The sequence below is a fragment of the Pezoporus flaviventris genome, unplaced genomic scaffold (genome assembly GCF_033815535.1).
Source record: "Pezoporus flaviventris isolate CSIRO_AGI_PZ_B2104156 unplaced genomic scaffold, CSIRO_AGI_Pfla_v1 ptg000037l, whole genome shotgun sequence".
NCBI classification, from domain to species: domain Eukaryota; kingdom Metazoa; phylum Chordata; class Aves; order Psittaciformes; family Psittacidae; genus Pezoporus; species Pezoporus flaviventris.
Window position 1 is genome coordinate 3292380 of NW_026892585.1, and position 24742 is coordinate 3317121.

Genomic DNA, 24742 nt, shown 5'->3' on the forward strand with positions numbered 1-24742 from the left:
GCGGCCGACACCGTAGAGCGGCTGCGCGCGGACGCCGGAAGCGGAAGGGCGTGAGCGCGGTGCGGCGGCGGGAGGAAGCCGGCAGTATGGCGGCTGTGGTGCTGAGCGAGCCGGAGAAGCTCTACATCGTGCATGGCGTACAGGTAGTGGTGGTTGGTGGTGGTGGTGGTGGGAGCTGTGGGAGGCCGCAGCCTGTGCCCCTCCGAGTGGGGTGATCTTCGGATTGTGCCTGTTGGTATTGTTGCCCTGGGAGGTGTGGGGTAAGGCCCATCCCCTCCCCGTGCTTGCTCCCTGTGTGGAAGGGGAAGCAGGGAGGGAGCTCTCCTTGTGTTTGGATGGGGAATCTCTACGGTGATAATTATAGAATGGTTTGGGTTTGAGGGGACCTTAAAGCTTCGGGCAGGGACACCTCACACTAGCCCAGGTTGCTCCAAGTCCCTGTGTCCAACCTGGCCTTGAACACTGCCAGGGATGGGGCAGCCGCAGCTTCTCTGGGCACCCTGTGCCAGCGCCTCAGCACCCTCACAGGGAAGAACTTCTGCCTAAGAGCTCATCTCAGTCTCCCCTCTGGCAGGTTAAAGCCATTTCGCCTTGTCCGGTAAGTACAGGCCTTGTAAAAAGGTGCAGAATTACCCAAGCACACTGAAAACGGGGCATCCAGACGGGGAGCAGGCTGGGAGCAGGACGAGGGGGTTGTTTCGTCGTGTCTTGTTCTCCTCCCCCTCTTGCTGTGCTCTTTCTCAAGTTTTTTGCTGTTGCGTTTTAGCCTGTCACTGAACTGAGGAGCAGTGTGTGGAGTGAGGAGGAAAAGTGAAGGACACGTGGGGAGCAATACTAAAGATAAAAGGACCCTTTACAAAGGACAGAAACTGTATTTTACTGCAAGTAAAACTGTTTTAATGGCAGTAAGCTATATAGTTTCTGAGGGTGTGAAATACCTGTTTTTGAAATGCAAACAAATGAAAGCATTTGGAAGGCTGGTGGGTTATTTTTGTTTGCTGGGTCCTAATTACAGATATAAAAGTACAGAACTTGGTGTCCTGGGAAAAACGCATGCGGTATTAGGTAAAGTATGTTTTAAAGTTGAGACTTTTACAGTTTTGCAGTCTGAAGCTTTCTTTTGGTATTAAAGTGACTTAATGCAGGAGTTCATGTCTGTCTGCAGAGAACCTGTTGCAAGCTCTGGATAAATGAGATTTAAATGGAAACATGCAGTTGGTTCTGTTGTGTTCTTAAGTGAGAAGCTATAGCTATTGCTTTTATATCCTTTTTACTGCTGTGTTTGGCATAGGAAAAAGAAACTTTAAAAGCACAGCTTCTTTCTTTTGTTTCTTTTCATTATTTCTTTTGTTTCTTTTCATTATTTCTTTTGTTTCTTTTCATTATTTCTTTTGTTTCTTTTCATTATTTCTTTTGTTTCTTTTCATTACTGATTCCCTTAAGTACAATGTATTGATTGTCATATGTAGGAAGATCTTCGTGTAGATGGTCGTGGCTGTGAAGACTACAGATGTGCAGAAGTAGAAACAGATGTTGTATCGAACACAAGTGGATCTGCAAGAGTAAAGCTGGTAGGTAAATTCCTTAGAAACTGTGTACTTTGCTGATGAAATTTCTGGTTTATGTGACTAGTTTTAAGATAAGATGAGGCTATTTGTAGGTGGGTTTGTGTATGTGTGTGTAATGGTGTGTGTGTATAACACTAACTGAAACTCTTGGGTTAAGGAAATAATGCCAGGCTATATAATTCATTTGAGCTGGTTTAATCTGCTTGAGCTACATTGACTGTGAAGTAGCTGGACAGCCTTCAGTCTGAACTAGTCTAGCATTTAATCTTGAAAACTGAAATTACTATTGAGCCTTATCCCTGGAAAAAAATTCTGTTCATTTAGAGTGAAGCAAAACTACTTCTGGCATGTGTTGAATGTGAAGAAGATAAATACACTGTGCAGTATTATAAAGGTTATGCAGAAATAGCTGTTTCCAGTACAAGTAAGAGTGTCTTTTTAACCTACAGAAAGCTAATATTTGAAGAATCTTCTTAGGCTTAACATTGTCCTTCTAAAGCCTCTTCTTTTTTCAAAACCTAAACTTATTTTTAGTTCATTCTGATAGAATTATCAGTATAGATAACTAAAAGGTAGAAATATCAGTATAGGCATTTAAATTGAGTAGTTCTGTGACTGTAATTCCAGTTATGCAATGTGTTGTATTGTGTTTTCTTTTTAAACAGGGAAACACTGATATCTTGGTAGGAGTAAAAGCTGAAATGGGGACACCAAAGATAGAGAAGCCAGATGAAGGCTACCTGGAATTCTGTGTTGACTGGTTAGTATACTAAAAGAGAGGAAATAGATCTAATATTTGGAATGAATGAGTAATTTCATTCTTCTGAAGATTATACCTTCACTCCACTAACCTTCTGTAAGGGTCTGAATAATAGAAACAATTTAATGTTTCAACAGTGTTGAATGTTCAGAAACTTTCTGCTGGTTCTGCAGACCCAAAATAAGCAAAGCAGTAGGAGTTAAAGAGTAAAAAAAAAAAAGTACATTGCAGAGCATCACTGCAGCTGGAAAGGAGTAATGGTTCAATTACACATGCATTTAACATGACTTCATGACTACAGTGGCAGTTGTCTTTTAAACAGTGATAGTGTACAGAAAATCTCCTTCAAAAGTGAAGTATCCCAGAAGGAAAGAATTGACTGTTACAGACGGTACTTTAACTGTCCTTAAAGGTTTACTTTGTCTATGAAAGCAGCAGAAAAAGTTTGAAGTGTGTTTTTTACAGATCCATTTGTTTTAAAAGAAGAAAAATTCTCACTGTAAACTTCAGATATAAAATGAATTAGAAAATTTGGATATAGTATTTATTGGTGAATCAGTATTTCATTAACTAAAATTGAATTAGTTTTAAATCATATTTGTGGTTTTTCTGCTACAAGAGGACTGTTATTTAGCCTTGCAGTCTTCACAGTGCACAAATCATAAAGGAAGCCAGAAGAAAACTGAGAGTTCTGTTTTCAGATTGCTCTGAGGTAGCGTAGTGATATCTCAATGTTATTCCAGACTGTCTGCTGTCTGAAACTACAGTATGCATGTCTTGCAGACTTCCTAAAACTGTTTTTCATGAAACAAGGTGCTTTGGAACCTCTCATAAAAGCCTTGGCACTGTCAAGTTAGCTCGTTGCATGTGATGTTTTGGCTTTTTTTTAATTAAAGCCAAAAATGTTGCTACTCTGACGCTAAACCAATGCACCATTAGTAAAGCTAAGGCATGAGAGCTACTAAGTAACTCTACTAAGTTACTTAGTAGAGTTACTAAGCTACTAAGACACTGTATCTCTGGTGATCTCTATGACCTAACTAGCTGTATCTGCCTTGACGTTTGTATCTCTCGTATTATGCAGCCTTACCTGAGACTGCTTCTATATATCATGAGGTCTTAGCTAACTCTGGAAACTGGTAGAGGGAAGGACTCGCCTATGAGTTAGTTGTTTGTGATTACTGTTTAAAAAATATCAGACAGGAAAATGATCTTCTCAAATGTAGTCCTGCTGTTAGAGGAGATCTGAGCTTGACTGCTTTATAACACTCATGTATAAAATATCCTAAGCAGCGCCGGCTTTCTTCTGATGGTTTCTACATGAAGAAAGTCCACTGACAGCAGGGATATCTCCTTACTAAAACAAGTGATCTGTGGGGATGTTGCAGTTCTGTGACACTTTTCTTACATAAATAAATGTTAGAAAAACTAACTCAGTAGATTAATGTTAGATTGTATTTTCTAACTGTTAATCTCTGCTCCGTGAGAAGATGGGATGGGGACGTGCAGCAATATTGTGCAAGATGGATCTTGTCAGTTCTAGAAATAGGTAATCCTTACTTCTTGTGACAACACAGACCAAAAGCCTATATTTTAAAGAAGCTTTCATACTTATGTTGTCAGGGAAAGGTGACTTCTAACCTCCAGAAAGATCCAAAAGACAAAATGTGAAGTGGCAGCAACTTGTTCTCTGTAAAGGGAAATGGATGCTGTCAGTACTCAGATGCTTTTCTAGGCTGCCACTGGGTGGTAGTAACTGAGCACAGTTTGGTACACTGCATTCTGCTGGTGAGATTCCTCTGTGTTCTGCTTGGCTTTTATATTGTTGGAATTAATAACAAAAACTTGGACTGCAGTGTTTGCTGTCTTAAAATTCTTTCCTGAATCTTTCAGTTTCTTGTAGTGCAGAAAATAATCACTTGCTGGATCATGTATATAATTCTCTGCCCCAGAATTCCATTTCTCTTCATTCTGCTCTGAGTCCTTAACCTAGAATCACATTTTGTCTCATTTTGAGACAGACTTTAATGCAAGCCTCTGGAAGAGGTGATTTTTGGGGCACTGATTTGTGATACTAGAAACTAATTGTCATAGGACAAGTAGTCCATGTCCTATGAGATGTGCTTACTGCCCTGGAGAAGACAGTCATCCTGGTCATTGATGTTGAAAGACTCCTGTGCCTGCTTTTGTCATGTTAGAGTTTTGGGGCTCTTCTAATACTGACTTTTTTTGGCTGAGGCAAAGATTTATCATTTTCAAAGTGTGAGAAATGCCAACAACAGAAATAAAAACCAGACCTCAGAATTCCTTGAGAGTATTAGTTATTGTTTGTGGAATTAGGACAAGAAGGAATTTATTTGTCCATGTGTGGCCAACTGTTTCTCCACTCTGAAGGCCAGAAATGCTTTTGTTGAAGCTGGGAGAGTGGGCCTATTTGGGATGCCTGCATGGGAGCCTGGATCAGATAAGGATAGCTGGGAAGTGGTTCTCCAAATCATAAGAGATGACAGTATTGCAAAACAACCACATCAGCATGCTCTTAGGTGATCCTCAGATACCGTTCCATTGTGTTTTGTGGGGAAAATGTCAAATTTCAGAGCAGTTGCTGAAGGTTATCACTTGAATGGTGGCTGCAGAAAAGAAACCTTTCCTCCTCTTCTTCCCTCCTACCATAAGCCCATTATCATGGCAACTTTTCTTTGTAGGAGCAAACTAATGAGTTTTGAAAGAAGTGTCTTTACAGTTTTTTAGGATAATTCATCCACTAAATATGTGTTCTCTACTGAATGGGATTGAGCTCAGCTTTCAGAGGGAAACACTATCTGGTGCTTGGCTTGAGTAAAACTGTTTCAAACTCTATAAGCAGGTGTTCTTTTGGATGGGAAGTGTGGTAACAGTGCTTGACTAGGCAAAGACCTGAATCAGTATATCCATATTGGTAGAGTTAACAGTTTGACTAGACTAAATCCAGACCATTGCTAGCCTGGTTCTTTGTAGTGTCATGAGCTTGAATATCACCATAATCATATCCACACCGTTAGACAGCGTTTGGACCTGTGTTCAGGTCTGTTTCTGGGACTGTCTTGGCAGTTCAGATGTTTCATAACTGTGATGTTTTGTGGCTGGTTTCTGGAAGAGAGGAATATTAGTGAGGTGGGTAACTTAATGCTGAGTCTAAAACAGTGAACCTGCCTTCTTGTTTAAAATGATTATATGTTTCTTTTAGTAGAAAAATAGAAATCTGATATTGGTCGATAGAAGTAAATATGGGTTTAAGTGAAGAATATCCTCTGTGTAAGGAAGCCCTTGTACACCAGGAAAATACCTACAACCTGTTGTTCCATTAACTGTTTTATCTCTGTTATGGTTACTTACCTTGTAGATTATAGTATCTTAATATTTTCAGAAGTAAGCAGCAGGAATAATCAGAAGACTGGAAGATGCAACCTGTGAGATTTCAGTCGTTCAGTAGGGAGACAACTGAAGAGAGGCATGACAATCTTCAAATATGTAAAGGCTGCTGCAGAGAGATACAGGATATGTTCCCCATGTCTTCTGTGGACAGAACCAGAAAAAATGGGGTTAAAACTCAGCAAAGGAGACTGATAGTGCATGTTGGAAACACTCATTTCTTATGTTAACAGTGATTGAAAGTTGCTGCAGAGGTCAAAGGTTGGACTGACTTCCATGAGGAATGAGATGGGTACAGCTGATATCACCTTAGTTGAGAATGATCAACATCATCTCCTCAATGTTTTTTTTTTCATGCCATATTATTTGATTGAACAAGAGCTATTTAAATTGTGTGTGTTCTCATATTTTTCTAACCCTCTCCTACCCAAAAGATAGATTTTTCCTGTTTTTTTAGTAATGACATACCTCGGGCTGATGCTTAATGATACCTTAACAAAGTTGACTTGAATATAGTAAAGAACATTTTTCATGAGGGTAGATTGGATTACCTGACTGCTCTTTTCAGACAGTGACCTGACGGCTTCTGTTTCCCCATCTCTCTGCATCAGGGGGAGTGTGGCCAGCAGGTCAGGGGGGTGATCTTCCTTCTCTACTCAACCTGTTGAGGCCTCATCCAGAGCACTGTGTCCAGTTCTGGCTTCCTCGGTACAAAGAAGGTGAGGAGTTACTGGAGAGGGTCCAGCAGAGGCCATAAGGATGATCAGGGGTCTGGAGCATCTATCTTCTGAGGAGAGATTGCAGGAGCTGGGCCTGGATAGTCTAGAGAAGAGCAGACTGAGAGGGGATCCCAGTCAATGCAGATCAGTATCTCAGAGGTGGATGCCAGGAGGATGGTGCCAGACTTTCCAGTGATACCCAGTAACAGGACAAGAAACAGTGGCCATAAACTGAAACACAAGTTTCACTTCAACATGAGGAAGAACTTTTTTACGCTCAGGGTGGCAGAGCTCTGGAACAGGCTGCCCAGTGGGGTTGTGGAGTCTCTGTCTCTGGAGACATTCCAAACCCTTCTGGATATGTTCCTCTGTAACCTGCCTTGGCAGAGGTTGGACTAGGTGATTTTCAGAGGTCCCTTCCAGCCTTAATGATTGATCCTGTGATTCTCTAATGTCCTGAGCAACAAATGGGGAGTGCTTAACTACTGTAAGAGGAAGATTTTGGCTGTAACAGCATCAGTTTTGAAATTCAGTAGAGACCTGTGATAGAAACATTATTATGCTTGAAGAATCTCTAATTGTTATGCAGTGTGATGCTGAAATGGTTTTGAAAATATTTAAAATTACATTCTGTGTGGGAGCAGAAATTCTGTGCTCTGTCTGGCCGCTACTAAGTTCTTTCTGTGCTCCATAAAGCAAATGTTTTGTCTTTTTCTCTTACTAGCGTGCTAGACTTACCCAGTGTAAATTACTGCAAGAGTCTGTCAGCATTAGGTGGCAGTATTTACCATATAGTTAATATAATAGTACCCTCCTTTTTTATATCACTTGGATTGCAAGGAACTGAAGTGTTAAAAGGATAATGGAATTAAGATGCATTTGCAGTGATATTCCAGTTGAGTCTTATGTTCTTCCTTCTAACTGTCAAAGAAATCATCTCTTTATAATTAAAAAATACAACTTCTGATATAACTTTGCTTAGAAATAATAATTTCTATTCAGAGATAATAATGAGGTATAGCTTGAGGTTTGTATAATTCTTTTCAGCTTATAGGAATCATAATGCTTGTGTAACTGTACTTTAAACAGAATGGTTAAACAGAATAAAGCTACTTCTATGGGTAAGTGCTTGTTTAATACAACCTGAAGACCTGACTGGGCATGCTTCCAGAATTAACTTATACTTAGATATGGTTCTGTCTTATAAAATTGGTGTCTGATATTGTGTGTCACACTTGTAATGCCTATTTGGGTTGCAAGTGTTGTCTGGAAGCACAGATCAGTGGTTGATCGGTGGTAATTTATTTGTTTAAAAAGCATGTATAGTGCTGTCTGTTTATAGTAGCAGCATATAATTTCTGTAAAATCCAGTAGCTTTTCTTGGCATTCTGAGTTTTCATCAGTTCTGCAAAAGAACAAGTTTTGTGAGAAATACTCTGAGGTAAGAATAATAATAGGTAATTATATATGTAATCTTATAGGCTCTGCAGACATAGACTCAGGAAGGTTTGGGTTGGAAAGGACCGTAAGATCATCCAGTTCCAAACCCCTGCCCTAGGCAGGGACACCTCACACTAGAGCAGGTTGCTCCTGTGCCAGCACCCTCCGGGAAGAGCTTCTTCCTTATATCTAAACTGAACTTCCCCTGTTAAAGTTTAAACCCAGTCTTGTTGATACAGTTCATGTGATGGTTTAAGTCATACCTAGGTAATGTGGATCTTCAGTTGTGATTTTTTTTTTTTTTTAAGGGATTATATTCTAAGACGTTGTTTTATGCTCTATGTGTGTGTTCCTGCAGCGTGCCTGTTGGAAGAGCTAAAACTGTGTATCATCATGTGTACAGAAAACGTACATGAGAAACTGCCACTGGGAGGTGCCCAGCCAGGAGAATACAAGGCTTTGCTGTTCTAGATTTTAAACCAATCATAGCTACTCCTATGGAATAACCACCTTTCCTATGTTCTGTAATGAGAAATTGATTTGGGGAGGTCTGACCAGTTTATTTAAAACCAGGATCTGCTGTCTGTGTCATGGGTCCACTGCTTGAGAATGCTTTTGCCCTCGCTATAAATCAGAGGTTGAGTTCAGAATATTTGTTAGCTTGCTATATATGCACTTCTGCACATTTCTGCTCTATTGCACTGTGACTTGGTGATGGAAACTTTGTTTTATAGGCCTGTTGTCTTTTATTGTTAATTGTTCTGTTTTGCTCTTAGCAATGTACAAGGCCCAGCACTGAAGGACTTTCTTGCATGACTGCTCATAAACAAAGTTTGTTATTATGTTGGAATCAGGGAAGTGAAAAGCACTCACTTTTGCCAGATCCCTTCTGGAAAAAATGGTTTTTAGTTGCTGCTCTCCCTAAGCTGCAGTTGCTGAAAATAATGAGCTTGATAGCAGAGAGTACACTTGGTAAAGAAATTACCATTTAAGGTCAGGCAGTCATGGAGCTTGGAAAATAAAGCATGTCCTACTTGTCACATCATCACATCTTTCTCCTCTTAGCCACCCTCTTATTAATTTAACATTCAGCTCTAACAGGCTGTCTTGTTAGCTGTTCTGAACTTCATCCAGGTTTCTCTCACTTCTTTATTTTTGAAAGGGCTGAGGTGATAGAAGATGACAGTGCTTAAGAAATAATCCCTGAGAGGATTCACTAACTTCAATATTGTAACCTAAACTGAAGATAGTGGAATTTAATTAGCATCAGAGTTTGTAGCAAAATGTAGGTATATTATCTGCCTCAAGACATTTTCTTATGGAAAATAGAAACAATTTCTTCACAGATAGGGTGCTTATTATACAAAGAAATCCTTAGATATGTCTAATGTTTTATATTTAAAGAATGTTCTTTGCATATTGGCTGCTTCAGAAGTGAAAGTATGTTTTCTTTCTTTATCTAGTTCTGCAAATGCTACTCCTGAATTTGAAGGCCGAGGAGGAGAAGAGCTTGGCACAGAGATAACAAGTACATTCTACACAGTATTTAGCAGTGAGAACAGTGTAGACTTGAAATCACTTTGTATTAATCCCAGAGAGCACTGCTGGGTTCTCTACGTTGATGTGTTGGTAAGTAAGGGAATGAAAACTAAGATTGAAGGAGGTTTTTCAGAGCACTGATTGACTTGTCATAACTATGTATATTTTCATATAAAAAGTCATATTATGATATAATGCTTCACAGCATGGATGGCCATTTTCTTTTGATTCTAGATATAATCACTACTTCTAGCTTGCTCTTTTATTCTTTTCTTAATGCTGCTGCTCCACTGCAGAGCTAATAAATTACTGAATACTCCAGATCTGTCTCATAAAAATCAGTAATCTTAAACTGACAAGGAAATTGCCACTAAAGAAAGCTGAACTGTTTTCCAAGCTAGATAGAACAGCAAATGTATTGTTCCAATGGGTGTAATTTAGCATGGGTGTATGTTAGCCCTAACATAATCGTCCATCCTCTCCACCTCCTTGCACTACTATCAGTGGTAATTCCATGAAGTGCAATAGAAACTTTTCTGGCAGAAGTTAGCATTTGGTCTAGGCACTTTCTGGTGGAAGTTTCATGCATGTATTGAATGTAGAAGAGAAGCTGAGTATTTGTTCTCATTTAAAAAATGGAACCTGAATGGTATGCGTATAAATCTTGTGCATGCAGCAGCTTAATTTCCAAACTGTGCTGTATCTAAAGTACTCTGTCATGGAAATTTAATAGAAGTCTGCAAGTCAGACTCTCCTGAGCATTATTGCCAAGTCTTATCAGTCCAAATTTGAGTTTCTGTTTCTCAAATTTGTAACTGAAAATATGTCGAGGGATTTTGTTCACAGGAATCCATTAACATTTATGAAATGATTTGCAGAATGCTAAGCTGTATTGGAAAAAGAAATACTGGGTTTTGTTTAACAAAACAGGTATGTTTAGACTAAGATGTAAATGGATGTGAAAACTAGTCCATTAGGTGTTTAAAAGCAGTAGCATTAGCCTAATTATAGTAGATATGGTGCAGACCACCATGTGTGACTTAATGCACATACAGAATGATCAAATATGTACCACTGCTGAGTGCTTTAACAGTTCTAGTCACTGGCTTATTGGGAGCTTGGCATAGTTGAATAGAGAATGAAGTGTTAGTTCTGGGAAATCACACCGAGGCCTTTAGTTACTAGGTGATTACAAGCAGAGGTACAGAATATTAAATGCTGTGCTTATTTAAGGAACACATTGCTTAACATTGCATAAACCCTGCATAAACAAAGACTTCTATAAAGCTGACTGCTGCAGAAGTAGTTCTGTATAGATTTTGTATAACTGGTCAGTATTTCATTCTTCCTGTGCAAATTTGTTGATTATCCACAGCTACAGAGAAAAAAAGTCTTGGTATTTTAATGCTGCTAGTTGCATCATAGAATGGTTTGGGTTGGAAAGGACCTTAAGATCATGCAGTTCCAACCCCCTCCTGTGGGTAGGGACACCTTGCACTAGACCATGTTGCCCAAAGCTCTCTATCCAACTTGGCCATGAATGTCAAGACCTAAGTTATGTGATGAATTTTACATTTAGCTTTGTTGACAGTGTCAGTAAAGAAACTTTGTAGGTTCATAATTAGGACTCTAAACACTGAGTTTTTTTAATGTCATATTCTGCAGGGATTTGTGTGTGAGCCATCGAGGAGCTGCTGGTACCCTTCTACCCTGGGCCTCTCTATTTTCACATTTTTGAGGTTTCTGCACTATTTCATTTTCTAAAGGAATATATATCAGCTGTGATAAAGTATACTTGATGCAAGTAGAGAAGTTGCCATTGCTGAATCATTCCTATAGAATTCTGTTTTTAATAGTACATGGTGAAAGTATGACACGCTGATGTAAGACACAAATCATTCAGCATTTAAGGGAGGCAGATTCTAAATGTAACAATGCTTATTGAATCGTTTGATGGTGTTTTCCCTCAGAATTCCTTGAAATTCTTCACACTGATGTTTGTGTTGCATACTTAAGTTGGAGTTTAAGGAGTTTAAGCCTTAAATCTGTCATAAGCCTGAAAATCCTGGTACTTTGTGGTCAGGTGGGAAGGTACTTGGTTTCAGGCCTCTTATTCCAGAGGGCAAAACCACACAATGTTACTCGAGATATGAAACCTCAGAAAAGAGTGTCTTTTGCACAGCCTTATCAGTTGAAAGCATCTCTCAAATATTGTCTGGCTGTCAGTGTACTTGGGAGTTGCTATGACTGTGTACAGTCAAACTGGAAAGAAAATAACTTCAACTATAGACATCCCAAAGATGCAGCCATAAGGACACATGTATCAGAGGTCAAGAATATATACCTTGACCTTTCAAAATGCATTCAGTCTTAATAATAGAAGGCATTCCACTTCCAAAGAACAGCTCATGAATGTGGACATACACAGTACTGCAAAACTCTTAAGTGTGTTCTCCCCCTCTCTGTCTTTCCTTCAATTTCTTTTCCCTTCTAAGCCAGTGATGTCAGAGATAAGCTTTTAGGCATTTTTGATGATGTGATATATAGAAATATATAAAATATCTTTATATATATATATATGTAGCCTTCTCCATGTAATTTGCCCCAGCAGCTTGCTGTGCTGCACAAGGAAAATCAAAGTGTGCAATCTCTCCATCTCTTCATTCCATACCCAGTCACAGTACATTGTGTGTTGAGGGGTTGCCTTAGGTTTAGTTGGAATTTTAGCAGTTCACTACTGAGCATCCCTTAGAGAATTTCCTCATCTTTTCTATTTCCTCCCAGTTGGGAAAAAGACTATTAGAAATTTGTCCTTTTGGAGGAGAAGCTTCTTAGAATAAGGCAAGATCTAGAATGTTTCCTCTTTTTCCCTATCCCAACTAATGTTTTCATTTGCATATCAGTAAATTAAAAGCAATCTTCTAAAGACTCCTTTGCTTCCTGTAACTCACGGTTGTGCATATTTTCTTAGCTCTTAAAAAGAATACATTAAAGAAGTGTGGGCTCTCAGTACAAGATGCTTCAGCTGAGAAGAGAGTGTTCACTTCTTGGAGGAATGGTCATAACCATGCTTGATACAGGCTGTGTTCTTAGCCTGTAGGTGCCACTGTAATACAAATGAGGCTTTAGAACAGTAGCCTGAACATAAGCCTAGCAACAGTGCAGGCACATCCCATGATTGTGTTTTAATAACAAAGATACTGTGGGGCTTATTGTGTTAGCCAGTAAAATCCAGTAATAACTGAAAGTGGCAAGTTAACCTCTCTGTATCCTGCAGCTGTTTGCAGAGAAATAATCTGATCACCTTTGTATTTAGTTTTCTGTCCCAACTTTTTGTCATTCTTTTTATACAGTTCAGTCTGTATTCATAAAAATAAACTGTCTTTCCAGAATACCTGATTTGTGATTTGCTCCCAGCACGGGAGCTTATCTCATTCTTAGAATCATAGAATCATAGAATAGTTAGGGTTGGAAAGGACCTTAAGATCATCTAGTTCCAACCCCCCTTAAGCAGATTTTGAAGATCAGTCAGTGCAATCAATGTTGCAAAGCTGGTTTTGCTCTCAGACAGCATAGCTTGATGTAATGTAGAAGCACCTGTATCTTCTTGCTGAAGTAGTCTCAAATACTTGGTGGGGATGTCTGCGTGTTTGTAGACTAGTACTGGCAGCTGAGAGTGGAGCTTTGCAGAGATCTAGCACTAGGCTATGGCTACATACATCTTTGAGGTATAAGTCAGCCTAGAGATGGTATTAGTGGTTATGGGAGCCCTGCATTCTTATCTAGTGTGCAGTGCTACTGTTCTCTTTGTTCTTTTCCTGATCTTCATAAGAAGAAGCTGGCCTCCACACTTTGATTCAAATGACAGTGTTACCAACAAGAAGAACGTGACATCAGGATTTCATTAGATCTTTTTCAGCTGCAAGGCAAACCTGCTGATGACTCCATTTCCATAAAGAATAGAGGATAAATCATCATGTGCCATCCTAACTAGACCTTCAGTATCTGGTTTTTTTTATGCCATGTTGTGGGTGACAATTTGCATTGCTTCTTCAGAAACAATTCTACCAATTGGGTTTTCCAGTTGATATTTTAAAACTATTCCCCTTTGAAATAAAGGACAGAAAGTGGATTGGCTTGATTTAACATTAAAGAATGAATGTGGTTGGTTGATAACAAGTATTCTGGTCATAGTCTAGTTCAGAGCCTTAGCACAAGAAGAGTAAGAACAGCAGTGGTTTCATTTCAGCTTCTATTATTAAATTTTATCATGAATTTTATTATGAAGTGCATTAACTCTTCTATTTTGCATGTGTAATACAGTTAGCTGAAATCTCAGTTTCCTATCTGTTTCTTTTCATAGACAGGCTTTAAAGACAACTTTGTGTATTCAAAATCTGCTCTGGTTCTTAATTTTGTGCCTTTTTCAAGTAGGCTGAAGTAAAATAAAGACTTGGTTTAAAGGCACTAGCCTGATTTTCTTTTAAAGAGACTCTTTTTTTCTTCCCCAGTTATTGGTATGTGGTGGGAACCTCTTTGATGCAATCTCTATCGCAGTGAAGGCAGCTCTCTTTAACACAAGGTAAAGCACAGATCTCCTTTCATGTGAATGGAAGTGTCATGGGAAGGGGAAGAGCTAATCACTTACTCTGTGAGCTAATAATTTTTGATGCTTAAGTCTTTAAATAAGAAATACAGAAGGCAACTTTTATTCAGATACAAGGCAGTCCATTTGCATGCAAGTAACAGGACCTAATGTTATTAGAAACTGAATCAAGTGTTATATTGCATTATATGCACAATTAGGCTCACAGTATAACTGTATATATCTGTAGCCAGATCCACCAAAAATTGTCTTTGACCATATGGTTTAGTTGCAAGTCATTGGAGGCCTTTGTGTGGATGCCTTGTAGGTTTAAAACAAGAAGGATTTACTGATGTGTGATGCTCCTGAGTAAGGAGCCCTCTGTCAGTGTGACTACTCATTTGTAACTAAAAAAAAAGGTGTGATTTGTAGCTGTAAAAAGTGTGATTTCTCACTTCTGATGTTCTTTCTCATTAACTGTTAGTCTAGAGTTCTTTTAAAACTAAGAGGAAAAAAAGGTAGTGAGCGATTGTGAGGAGAGGGAAATGATTTGTCTTTAAAAGAACTTTACCCCAGGCATTTTAATATGGAGAATGAAAGAAAATCTGGTAGAATGAATGATGCAAGTGTTCTGTGTGTGTGTTAATGAAAACATTCAATAACATTTTTAATATCTATATTGAGAACATTCAATAATATAATATTCAATAATATGTATTGGTTTGGAAGTGTTTTCAAATGGTTCTTCAGCTGTGAAGTAGAGATTTTGTGAAGTCACTGGTATAGTTTTGGCTTATTAATCAGGGACTCAGCACACGGTACTAGAGCTGGAAAAATACATGCAAGAAGAGGGAAAGACACCTTTGAAGGCAGGCAGTATATCAGGTTAGAAACACTTTAAAAGGGAATAAGGGAGAATCCATCCGAGACTACAGCTTGTGTACATTGGTGAGAAATTTCCCATGTTAATCAAGTTCTCAACAGTAACTTTTCACTGTCAACAACATGGTTGACAATGCACTGAAAGGTAGAAATGCCTGTGTCTGTGTGAGCTGCCCGGATGCAAAAGTTATACAGTAAAAATAATTGCTCCCATGTGAGTTGTTTTGCAGATCCAAGGCATGTGCTTTATTTACAAGATAAATAGGTCTTTTTTTCCTTATGTCAGCCAGAATCCTAGTTCTGAATAAAGAGAGGGTATCATATGAAAGTAATTAAATAAATGAAGAAAACCTGTTGCCTTGGGAACATGGGCAACATGTTCCCAGAAATTATTTTCATGATTCTCCTTTATTTTCATTCTTCTGACAACTGTAGCCTTCATATAATCTGATCTGTGGGCAAGCATCCAGTGTCTTTTGGAAGGTATCAAATCAGAATGTGGTACAATGTGACGCAGTGCAGAGCCTGTTGATTTTTCACCTGTATAAATCCTGTCTGTTGGTGTGAGCAGGGAATGCTAGTGCATCTCATCTCATATGACCTCAGAAAGTCAAGGGGTGAAATTCGAAGTGAAAACCTGTTGTGCTCGTTCATTGTCTTGCTCCCTTTCCCTTGGTGCCTACTAAGTTTTGTTTGGATTGACACAAGGTTGCTTAAAGTAGCTGCCCACTCTCCATGAAATATTACTGTCCAAGCAAGACAAGATGTCAGATTGAAGATCACTTCAGATTAAGTGTTCTGGATTTCACATGTGTTTGCTTCTGAGACTTACTTGCCTTTCATAATCTGTCTACAATGGATATGACTGTTTTGGGGGAAACATTTACTCCTCGAAGTTTTGTATTGTTCGTTGTGTTCTAAAAAATACATTTCAGGATCACATGCAAAAGTTAGCAGATACTAAGTTTTCTTCTTTTCTGTGTCTCCAAGGTGCTTGAGGCTAGATTTATCTGCCAGATATCGCAAAATGTGCAAGTAGCTAAGTTAGGATTTAGCATTAATCTTGATCCTGTGGAATGTGCTTACTTGCAACCAAGGCAACAGAAAGCAAGAAAGTTACAAAAGCTAGAGTTTCTAACACAATAGCTTCTCAGATGTAATGTTTTTTTGCCAGGCAGCATGGTAGAAGCAGAACTGATGCCTACTTCCAAAAGGAGAACTGGTTTTATGGTTGTGAAACCTGGGTCTGCAGTGTTCGTTATGTGACATAAGTCCTGCTGTACAGATTTCTGCTCTAATTAGTTGCAGGAATCAAAATAGAAAACTAAACAGAATCAGCATCAACCAGGTTGGAAAAGACCTTCAAGATCATCAAGTCCAACCGTTCCCCAGTGCTGACAAGGCCACCACTAACCCATGGCACTGAGGCCTCGTCTCCACGCTGTGTGAACACTTGCAGGGACGGTGACTGCAGCCCTGCCCTGGGCAGCCTGTTCCAATGCCTGAGCACCCTCTGGGGAAGGAATTATTCCTCAGCTCCATCTAAACCTGCCCTGGTGCAGCTTGAGGCCGTTTCCTCTTGTCCTGTCCCTTGTTCCTTGGGAGCAGAGACCGACCCCACCTCACTACAACCTCCTGTCAGGCAGTTGTAGGCAGCGATCAGGTCCCCCCTGAGCCTTCTCTTCTCCAGACTGAACCCCCCAGGTCCCTCAGCCGTTCCCCATCACATTTGTGCTCTAGGCCCTGCACCAGCTCCGTTGCCATCGTTTGCCAAGTAAATGTGTACAGCTGGTTCTTAAGGGAGATCTTCAGAAGCTGGGAGAGAAAATCTGTCTTCTGAAAGTGCTTTGTGCTACACTCTCTGCCTAGTTTTTATGTGTATATATACCCCCCTTTTTATGTAACTGTGATACTTGTATTGGATCATTTGTCTTTTTGCTTCTGTAGTAGTTCAAATTTGTAGTTCTTTCATCTGTTCTTGGCCAAACAGCTCCTTGCAGGCTTTTTTTCAGGTATTAATTCTGGCAACTTTTTCTTGCACACCAAACATTGTTCTGGTTTCACAGCTGGTTTAGGATGGAGTTAAAAATTGCTTGATCTCTGATGTTTTCCTGAAATATTCCTTCTTTTTTTAAATGCTGCTCTGGCATATCTACTTCTTGTCTAGGCTGTTGTCCAATGTTGTCCATTGTTCTGGGCAGCTTGAGGGCTAGTCAACTTGTGACTTTATTTCATCAGGTTTTAATGGGGTATTTTAAACTTGAAAATAGGCTTTGATGCATTTCCAATGAGCTTCAAAGCATTCTGAGTTTCATTTCAGGAAAAAGAACACATTAGAGTTGTTCTGCTTACTGAAAGTTATAGTTTTAGCTTGGCTCAGGCTTGTAGGCAATTTGTTCTCACTGAGGCAGGCTTAGCTGTTATGAAGTACTTGCCTCTAGGACTTTGAGCAACAAATAGCTAAAATACTCTTCCAGGGAACAGCAAAAAACCACTTTGTGCTGGGGGGGGGGAATGTTCACTAAATCAGTCCCTGCCTCCTCCTCCTTTAAAAGAGATTTGATACAGAATGCGTAAACCAATGTAACCTCCAGAGTGTAGTTATAAAACACAGCTCAACTGTAAAAGTACTAATATGAAACCAGACTGTGGTTACATTCCACATGGTTACTGAAGTTAGCTTCCTGGGGATGGCTTGAAATACATTCTGTTTGCAAGTGCAAATGTGTAAGAGTGAGAGTATTGTGGCGTGGAGGTTTTACTGGCTGGTACAGCCAAGTCTCTCAGTCAGTACTTCGTCCTAGTGAGCACCTGGATAAATGAAAGATATGAGATGCTGACATTCTTGGCTACTTGAGATACCATCTTGTAGTAAATTGGTTTAAATTACTTTACTCATTATGCTAGAAAGCTGCATTAAATCATCCTATAAAACTCCCGTTAAATGGCTATCACCAATACAATATATGTACCACTGGTAAGGAGTCTTGACAAGCTCGTTTGCACAAGAGCTCATCACTCACAGGTGAAAGGAAAAGCATCTCTTGGATTTCTGCCTGGATTTTTAGCCCTGGTTATTGCCTATATCTGTCCTTAGAACAGTAGAGTCTATGCCTCTTAAAGAATGAGAATATCTTGCCAGTCTTCCCATCTCATTAAAGAAGTAGGATATTACTAATGTTATCTTTTCCCTTTAGCCCAAGTCTCCTTAGGTAGTGTCTTTCTTTCCTGAACAGCTTCACTAGTTGCATTTGCTATTGACGTCACAGCTTTGGCAAGCAGGGCAATTGCTGTAATTCTGACAACTTTACTGTTGTCTGCAAGGCTGGGATCCACAGTATGAAAGGATTCAATCTTGGTAATTTCTCTCTTGTACATCCAGGTAGATGGATAAAGAATTGTTCAGAATTGATCTGTGCATCATATATTTCCTCATATATTAGCATAAAACCCACTTCATGTTCCAAAGGTTTGACTGATGTAAATCTGATGCTCTTATCCTAGAGATCTTCCCCCTTCCAATGTTTTCTTCCTAGTCTCTGAGTTTGAGTTGTTAATACTTTGATAACTTTCTGGATTTTTTTCCTAAACATTTAGCCTCATTTAGAGGAAAGGGCACTTCCTGGAGTTGAGATGTGTGACAGCCACATTCCTTACCTGTTCTGGCAATGATTGTGCACGGTTTGTTTCCACAGAATACCCAAAGTGCGTGTTCTGGAGGATGAAGAGGGCTCTAAAGAGATTGAGCTGTCTGATGACCCTTACGATTGCATTCGACTTAATGTGGAGAATGTGCCCTTAATTGTCACATTAAGCAAAGTAAGCCTAACAAATTCCTGACCTACAGGTTCTGTTAACTTCACCTGCTGTTTGTTTTTCTCCCTGGAGATAAAACTTGTATTACAGATGCAGTCAGTGTGCACTGTGTATGTATTTGTTCATCTCGAGCTTCCTAATTAAGAAGAACTGAATAAGGTTTTATTTTTCCCCATCTCTGACTTGCAGTCAGAGATTTGCAGTTTTTACTTGATGCATCTTCTTGCATGCAGAAGAATTGTTTATTATTTTTCATCTAATTCTTGCTCAACACCCAGAGCAGCAGATCCTCCAGTATGGTAAAACAAATAGTCATTGTTGTGAGGGGCAGAGGTTGTGTGATCTGCCTGGAGTTACACGACGAGTGTTTGTTTCTGGGGAGAGAACTCCATTTTCATGGGTGCAATACTATCATAGAATCATAGAATAGTTAGGGTTGGAAAGGACCTTAAGATCAAGTTCCAACCCCCCTGCCATGGGGAGGGACACCTCACACTAAACCATATCACCCAAGACCTCGTCCAACCTGGTTTTGTTTTCCTTCTCCATACATAGCACACAGCTAATACAGTTGGTTTGCTGGATGCTGCATTTTCCATTGCAAAGTGAGCCATCTGCTTAGTTACTTGAAAGTTTGTCTGACATTTCTTTTAAGGAAGCTGTCTACATAGTAGAAAAGCCATCACTGAAGTGAGGGCTCACCTGGGTGTTAGGATGTACAGTTTTCATTTAAAGGGGAGGAAAGTCTGTGCTTGGAGTTGGGGGAGAAAAGGAATAGATGAAAGGATGGTCAGATTAAAAACCAGTATGAAATAGTACGTGCTTATCTCACCTCTCTTACGTATGTACACACAGTTTGAGGTCAGAGGCTGTTTAAATACTCTGCTGTCAAGTCAGTCTCTGACAGTTACTAGTGGCCACATGATACTAGGGTGGGAGGCTACAGATAACAGAGCTACCACTCACAGTTTAACATCTTAATAAAGAGCTTAGACAATTGCAAACTAATCATCTGTGTCATTTTGTCACTAACAGATTGGCTATAGGCATGTGGTGGATGCTACCCTTGAGGAAGAAGCCTGTTCTTTGGCTAGCCTGCTTGTTTCTGTGACCAGTAAAGGTGCCCTGACTTCTATAAAGAAAATGGGGAGGGGCAGCCTGGATCCTGAGAGTATCTTTGAAATGATGGAGGTAAGTTTTGAGCAGTTACAGTCTTGGAAGAACTGGAACTTGTGTATATGAAAAGCTGCAGCAAGGCCTTAAAGAGCAGAGATCTTTATGCTTTGATTAAGTGCACAAGGGCCATGCTGAAGGTCACAGACCCTGTGAAACAGAATCTACTATGAATGGATGTTAGCCAGAACTTTTAGATACCTGACATGTATGGTGCTCACATTTGTTTCAGATAAGTACTTCACAGCTGTAAGACTGTAAAGCTTAAGTTGTTAAACTTTGAGAGTATTTTTAAAGAGCATGTTCCCTCTCTCATTGTTTCCCTTAAGACGGAAAGAGCAAAACTTCTAACGTGGTGAAGGCTCTATAGAAGTAGTCTCTATAGAGTAGAGTGGTACTTTGAATTGTCAGTGCATGGTGTTCTCTCCTAGCACAACTCATTTTTTTTTTGTGATAAACTTACTGTTCTCATTTTACTGTTGTTTTTCTTTGCTCCTTTACTGGGTTTCTAATCCGCCCCCACTCCATGAAAGTATTAGTACCTGGATATTGTTCACATCCACATAAGAATTCCATTTTAAACCTTTTTTCTGGCTCTTTTTGAATCTGTTATCCAGTATAAATTCTCGTATTTGGCCTTGAACATGAGACAGAAGTGGGGTTTGAACTTGGAGTAAGAATGAAAACTAAGCACTTCAAACTGGCTCTGTTTCCTAAAATCCAGAACTAGTTTCAGCATGGCTGCATTGAGGAATGCAGAAATTGGAGCCAAGTTTGAAAACAATTGATCTCAAGTGGAAATTACATGCTGAGTATATGTGGCACTTCAACTGTTTCATGAGATCAAAGTGCTAATCTTGGTAGTACAGTGGGCTTTTTATTTGCATTCAGAGATGTCACCCCTTTAGCTTGGTAGAGTCGTTATCACTAATCTGACATCCTAAAGAAACCAAACTGCCCATGGACATCTGATTTCACTTCCTTAATGGATTTCAAATCCAATTCTAACTCAGTGTCATGAAAGACTTGAGGTTGAGATAGCTGCTTTGGTCAGAGCCAACTGATTACTAATTTTGCTCTGTACTGAGCCCTAAATAGGAAATAAACTTGTGCAGTTCCCTTGTGTAGCCTGCCCCCAAAGGCTGTGCTTGGGATTCTGTGATGCTCATCTAAACACTGATCAGTGTTTAGATCAGTGCACAGAAGGTAACATGGGAAATCTTGAAACTGCCCTACTCTGCTGGAGAGCTTTAGTTAACTTGTCCCTACCTCTGGTGCAAGGAGTTAGAACCTTAAGCTGAGTTGTGATGTCTGTCACTTACTTTGGAAGAAGTCTTCCCTCCTGAGTAGTGAGCAGCTTGAAGGAGTAAGGGATAAAACAAGATGCTTTCTGGGAGGTCAAACATTATCTGTTTGGCCCTGCCTCAAACTCAGCATCCTGGTTAGGATACCAAGAAAAACAAAAAGGCCTGGGAACGTCCAGTGGAGGAGCTGTGTAACCCTTGCTTGACACCTCCATTCCGTAAGGATTTGGCTGCACGTCAGAGGGTGTTCAGCCCTCCCTGTCTGGTGGTGAACAGATGTTCTAGGACGAATCTCTTAGGAAGGCAGCTTCATGGGAAAGTTTGGGAAGCTGGCAGCATTACTAAGTTCATGATCCAAGCCATAAGGGAGGCAAGCAGGAATAAGATGGCAACAGCATTGTGTCAGTACCAAAGCTCTGCACAGTCCCCATTCACTTTGACCTGGGGTGAGTGATGTTGTCCTGCCGTTGAGGAGAAGAATGCACAAAGTGTATCACCTCTCAGGACTCCAAACTGCTGTCGTGATCATTGTCCCAGTGCAGAGCTGTAGCAGTGCTTCCATGTTCTCCCCTTTATTTAGCATGACTCAAGAGTGTCTAGGATAGGCAGCTACCCAGCTGCATCAAAGCTCTTGTCATATTTCCTTTGGCTGCAATCTGTCCAAAGTCTGGGCTATGTTCTGGGCCGTATTCTGTCACCTAGTTCTTCGATGAGAGATGTACCTTACTTTAAGGTCTATGCGCTCATGGTGTTGGCAGTTGTCATCAAGAGGTGACACAGAGCTTTGTGGTCATTTGTATGACAGGCACAGGCTTTGTTGCATACATCAGGAGCTAATAAACACAGATTTAGTTTAATCTGTGGCTCTTTAGGGAGAGCAGGGCTCTCTTCATCTCTGTATGGAGTCACTATTTCAGGACATTTGGGGAAACCCTTGGAAAGGGCTAATAGCACTGCCATAAGATCTTTATTTCTGCATTGCCAAATGGTTCCTTACCGTGTAGCTTCCACAGTACGTGTATGTGGGAAGAGGCTGGTATTGGAGCTAATCCTCACCACCCTCACAGGGAAGAGCTTCTTCCTTATATCTAACCTGAACTTCCCCTGTTTCAGTTTAAACCCATCACCCCTTGTCCTGTCACTACAGTCCCTGATGAAGAGTCCCTCTCCAGCACCCCTGTAGCCCCCTTCAGACACTGGAAGCTGCTCTGAGGTTCCCACGCAGCTTCTCCAGGCTGAACAGTCCCAATGTTCTCAGCCTATCTTCATACCAGAGGTGCTCCAGCCCCTTATCATCCTCGTGGCCTCCTCTGGACTTGCTCCAAAAGCTCCCTGTCCTTCTTATGCTGAGGACACCAGAGCTGCACACAGTGCTGCAAGTGGGGTCTCACAAGAGCAAAGCAGAGGGGCAGGATCACCTCCCTCGACCTGCTGCTCACGCTGCTTTTGATGCAGCCTAGCAGATGGGGGGTTTCTGGGCTCAGGTGCACACTGAAGTGGCTCATGTTCAGTTTCTCATTGATCAGCACCCCCAAGTCCTCCACATGGGCTGCCTAGTTGGAATGTGTGCTTGTGCTTGATGCGAATTTAATTTGTATTCCTGGGTGATCAGGCACTGCACAGATCCAATATTAATGATCAGGGAACACTTTTCTGATCAGTGTGAGCACTGCTTTTATGTGTAGATTTTTCTGAATCTGAATCAATTTAAAATGAAGCTTCCACTGCCATTATTTTTCTTAATTAAAAGCATATTTTTATTACACCAGCTGGTGCGTATGAATCATTAAAGGGAAACTATTTGTCAAAAGGAAGTGTTCTGTGAGAGTTGTCTTCCTGTTAATAAGCGTATGTCTCAGATTCGGTTTGCTGCTTTTGCATTGCAGACGGGGAAGAAAGTAGGCAAGGCGTTGCACGTGGCCCTTCAGAAGATTCTGGATGAAGAAGAGAGTTTGGGGACGTCGCGGCAGAAAGTTGGATTTCTAGGATGAGTTTTTATTAAATGTTCAAAACTGGTTTTAAGTGATGGTCCGATATTGTCAATTTGTATGTAGAAAAAGGCTATTTTTTGCAATACCTTTATCCTTCTGGCTAAGAGGCTTTTAAAACGTTCCCAAGAAAAGAAGGCTACAGTTCAATGTGAATAAGCGAATCTGAGATGCTTTTTGTGTGGGTAACTATCTGCACACAGAAAATGCACTACCAGCAATTGATGCAGTTGCCTGGGAAGTGCTTGAGTCTGTTTTCAAGAGTGACTGGTGGAGGTTCCACTTAATTCTGTTTCAATGTGTTCTACTTCTGCAGACCAGCTCCTGTGTTCTACAGTGTGTATGGGGTTGTACTTGGTACAGCACAAGCCAGTTTTTGGGCCTTTTGACTTTGTTTTTTTGTTCACCAGCCAGCTGAGAACAGCATTTGGTGGAATTCTTTCATCAAGTTATCTTACTTTTCTTTGAATAAAACATGGTTAGATTTTACTATAAATACAACATGGTTCCAAGTTTCCAATTTGTATTTTAAACCAAGATTTCTTTACTCACTAGAGCTCTGCTTATCCCTTTTGCCAACAGGTAAAACAGTAACCTAGCCAAAACCTCTCATGGTGGCTAAGGAGAAGGGAAAAATAAGTGAATTTGTAAGAGTTTGATAATTCAGCTGGAAAAGCATAGTAGCTGTCGGTAATAATCCTTTCCAGGGAAAGACAGAAGATGGCAAATAAGGTAGGCAATCAAATTGTATCTCCAGGTCTTCAAAGCAGTTCATTCTCTCCTTACATCAATTGGCTGGCCCAGCAAAGAGCAAGAGTGTTTATTTGGCAGGATAGAAAGAGACAACAGATGGAAGAAGTCAAAGGATAAAGTTGATTTTTCAAGAAGTTGGTATTTTGGCTGTGTTAGAAGGACTGTTTTGAACAAACTTTACGGTAAAATTTACTACCATAAGCCAGGAATCATTTAGATCTTACTCAGGCAGTGTTTTCTGGTTTAATTTCCTAATGCCAGAATAAGAGCATTCCCTTGACCAGAACATTTCTAGTTAGAAGAAAGGGAAGGCTTTTGTGAGGAAGAGCTGTAGATAGAGGACAAAACTCAAACAAATAGTCATGATCACATTAAAATGTATAGTGTACTTAAGGTCCCCAAGTGGCTTCAGCCCTTTGCCTGGAGCTCTCATAACCATTCAAGATACAGTACTACTGTGTATTTCAGGTATGTGTAGCTACTACTACAAGGAGCAGGCAGGTTCAAATAAACAAATGCATTAAAAAGGTCCCACAAAATTTGCCCAAGATGTCTATTTTGAAGAGGGGGGATTTTTTCAGTACCTTTAGTAAGGTAGGTTGTGGTAGTGCCATGGCACTTTCTTCACACCAAGAAGTGCCAATCATTATACATAGCTTTATATACATATCTTTAATCACTCCAGTAGAGTTAGTCTATGTGAGGCAAAGACTAACTTGCCATCAGCTTGCAGCAGCTGTGGTCCACATTCCTCGCTGCGATCCAAAATCCTTGCTGCACAGAGCTAGGTGAAAAAATGTAGAA

General features: G+C 40.2%; 1 protein-coding gene across 2 annotated transcripts; it reads left to right on the forward strand.

The window, feature by feature from the left end:
- The first annotated feature begins 1 nt into the window (after window position 1).
- Window positions 2-23686, forward strand: EXOSC7 (exosome component 7). 2 transcript variants are annotated; one of them, XM_061464500.1, is made up of 8 exons: window positions 2-143; window positions 1470-1571; window positions 2234-2328; window positions 9362-9527; window positions 13949-14019; window positions 18600-18723; window positions 19756-19925; window positions 23097-23686. In XM_061464500.1, the coding sequence occupies exons 1-8, from the start codon at window positions 87-89 to the stop codon at window positions 23137-23139; spliced, it is 828 nt and encodes a 275-aa protein (XP_061320484.1). In that variant the 5' UTR covers window positions 2-86; the 3' UTR covers window positions 23140-23686. The 2 variants fall into 2 exon arrangements, with proteins under 2 accessions (XP_061320484.1, XP_061320483.1); XM_061464499.1 differs by having other exon boundaries at window positions 19756-19911; window positions 23084-23686.
- The last annotated feature ends 1056 nt before the right edge of the window (window positions 23687-24742 follow it).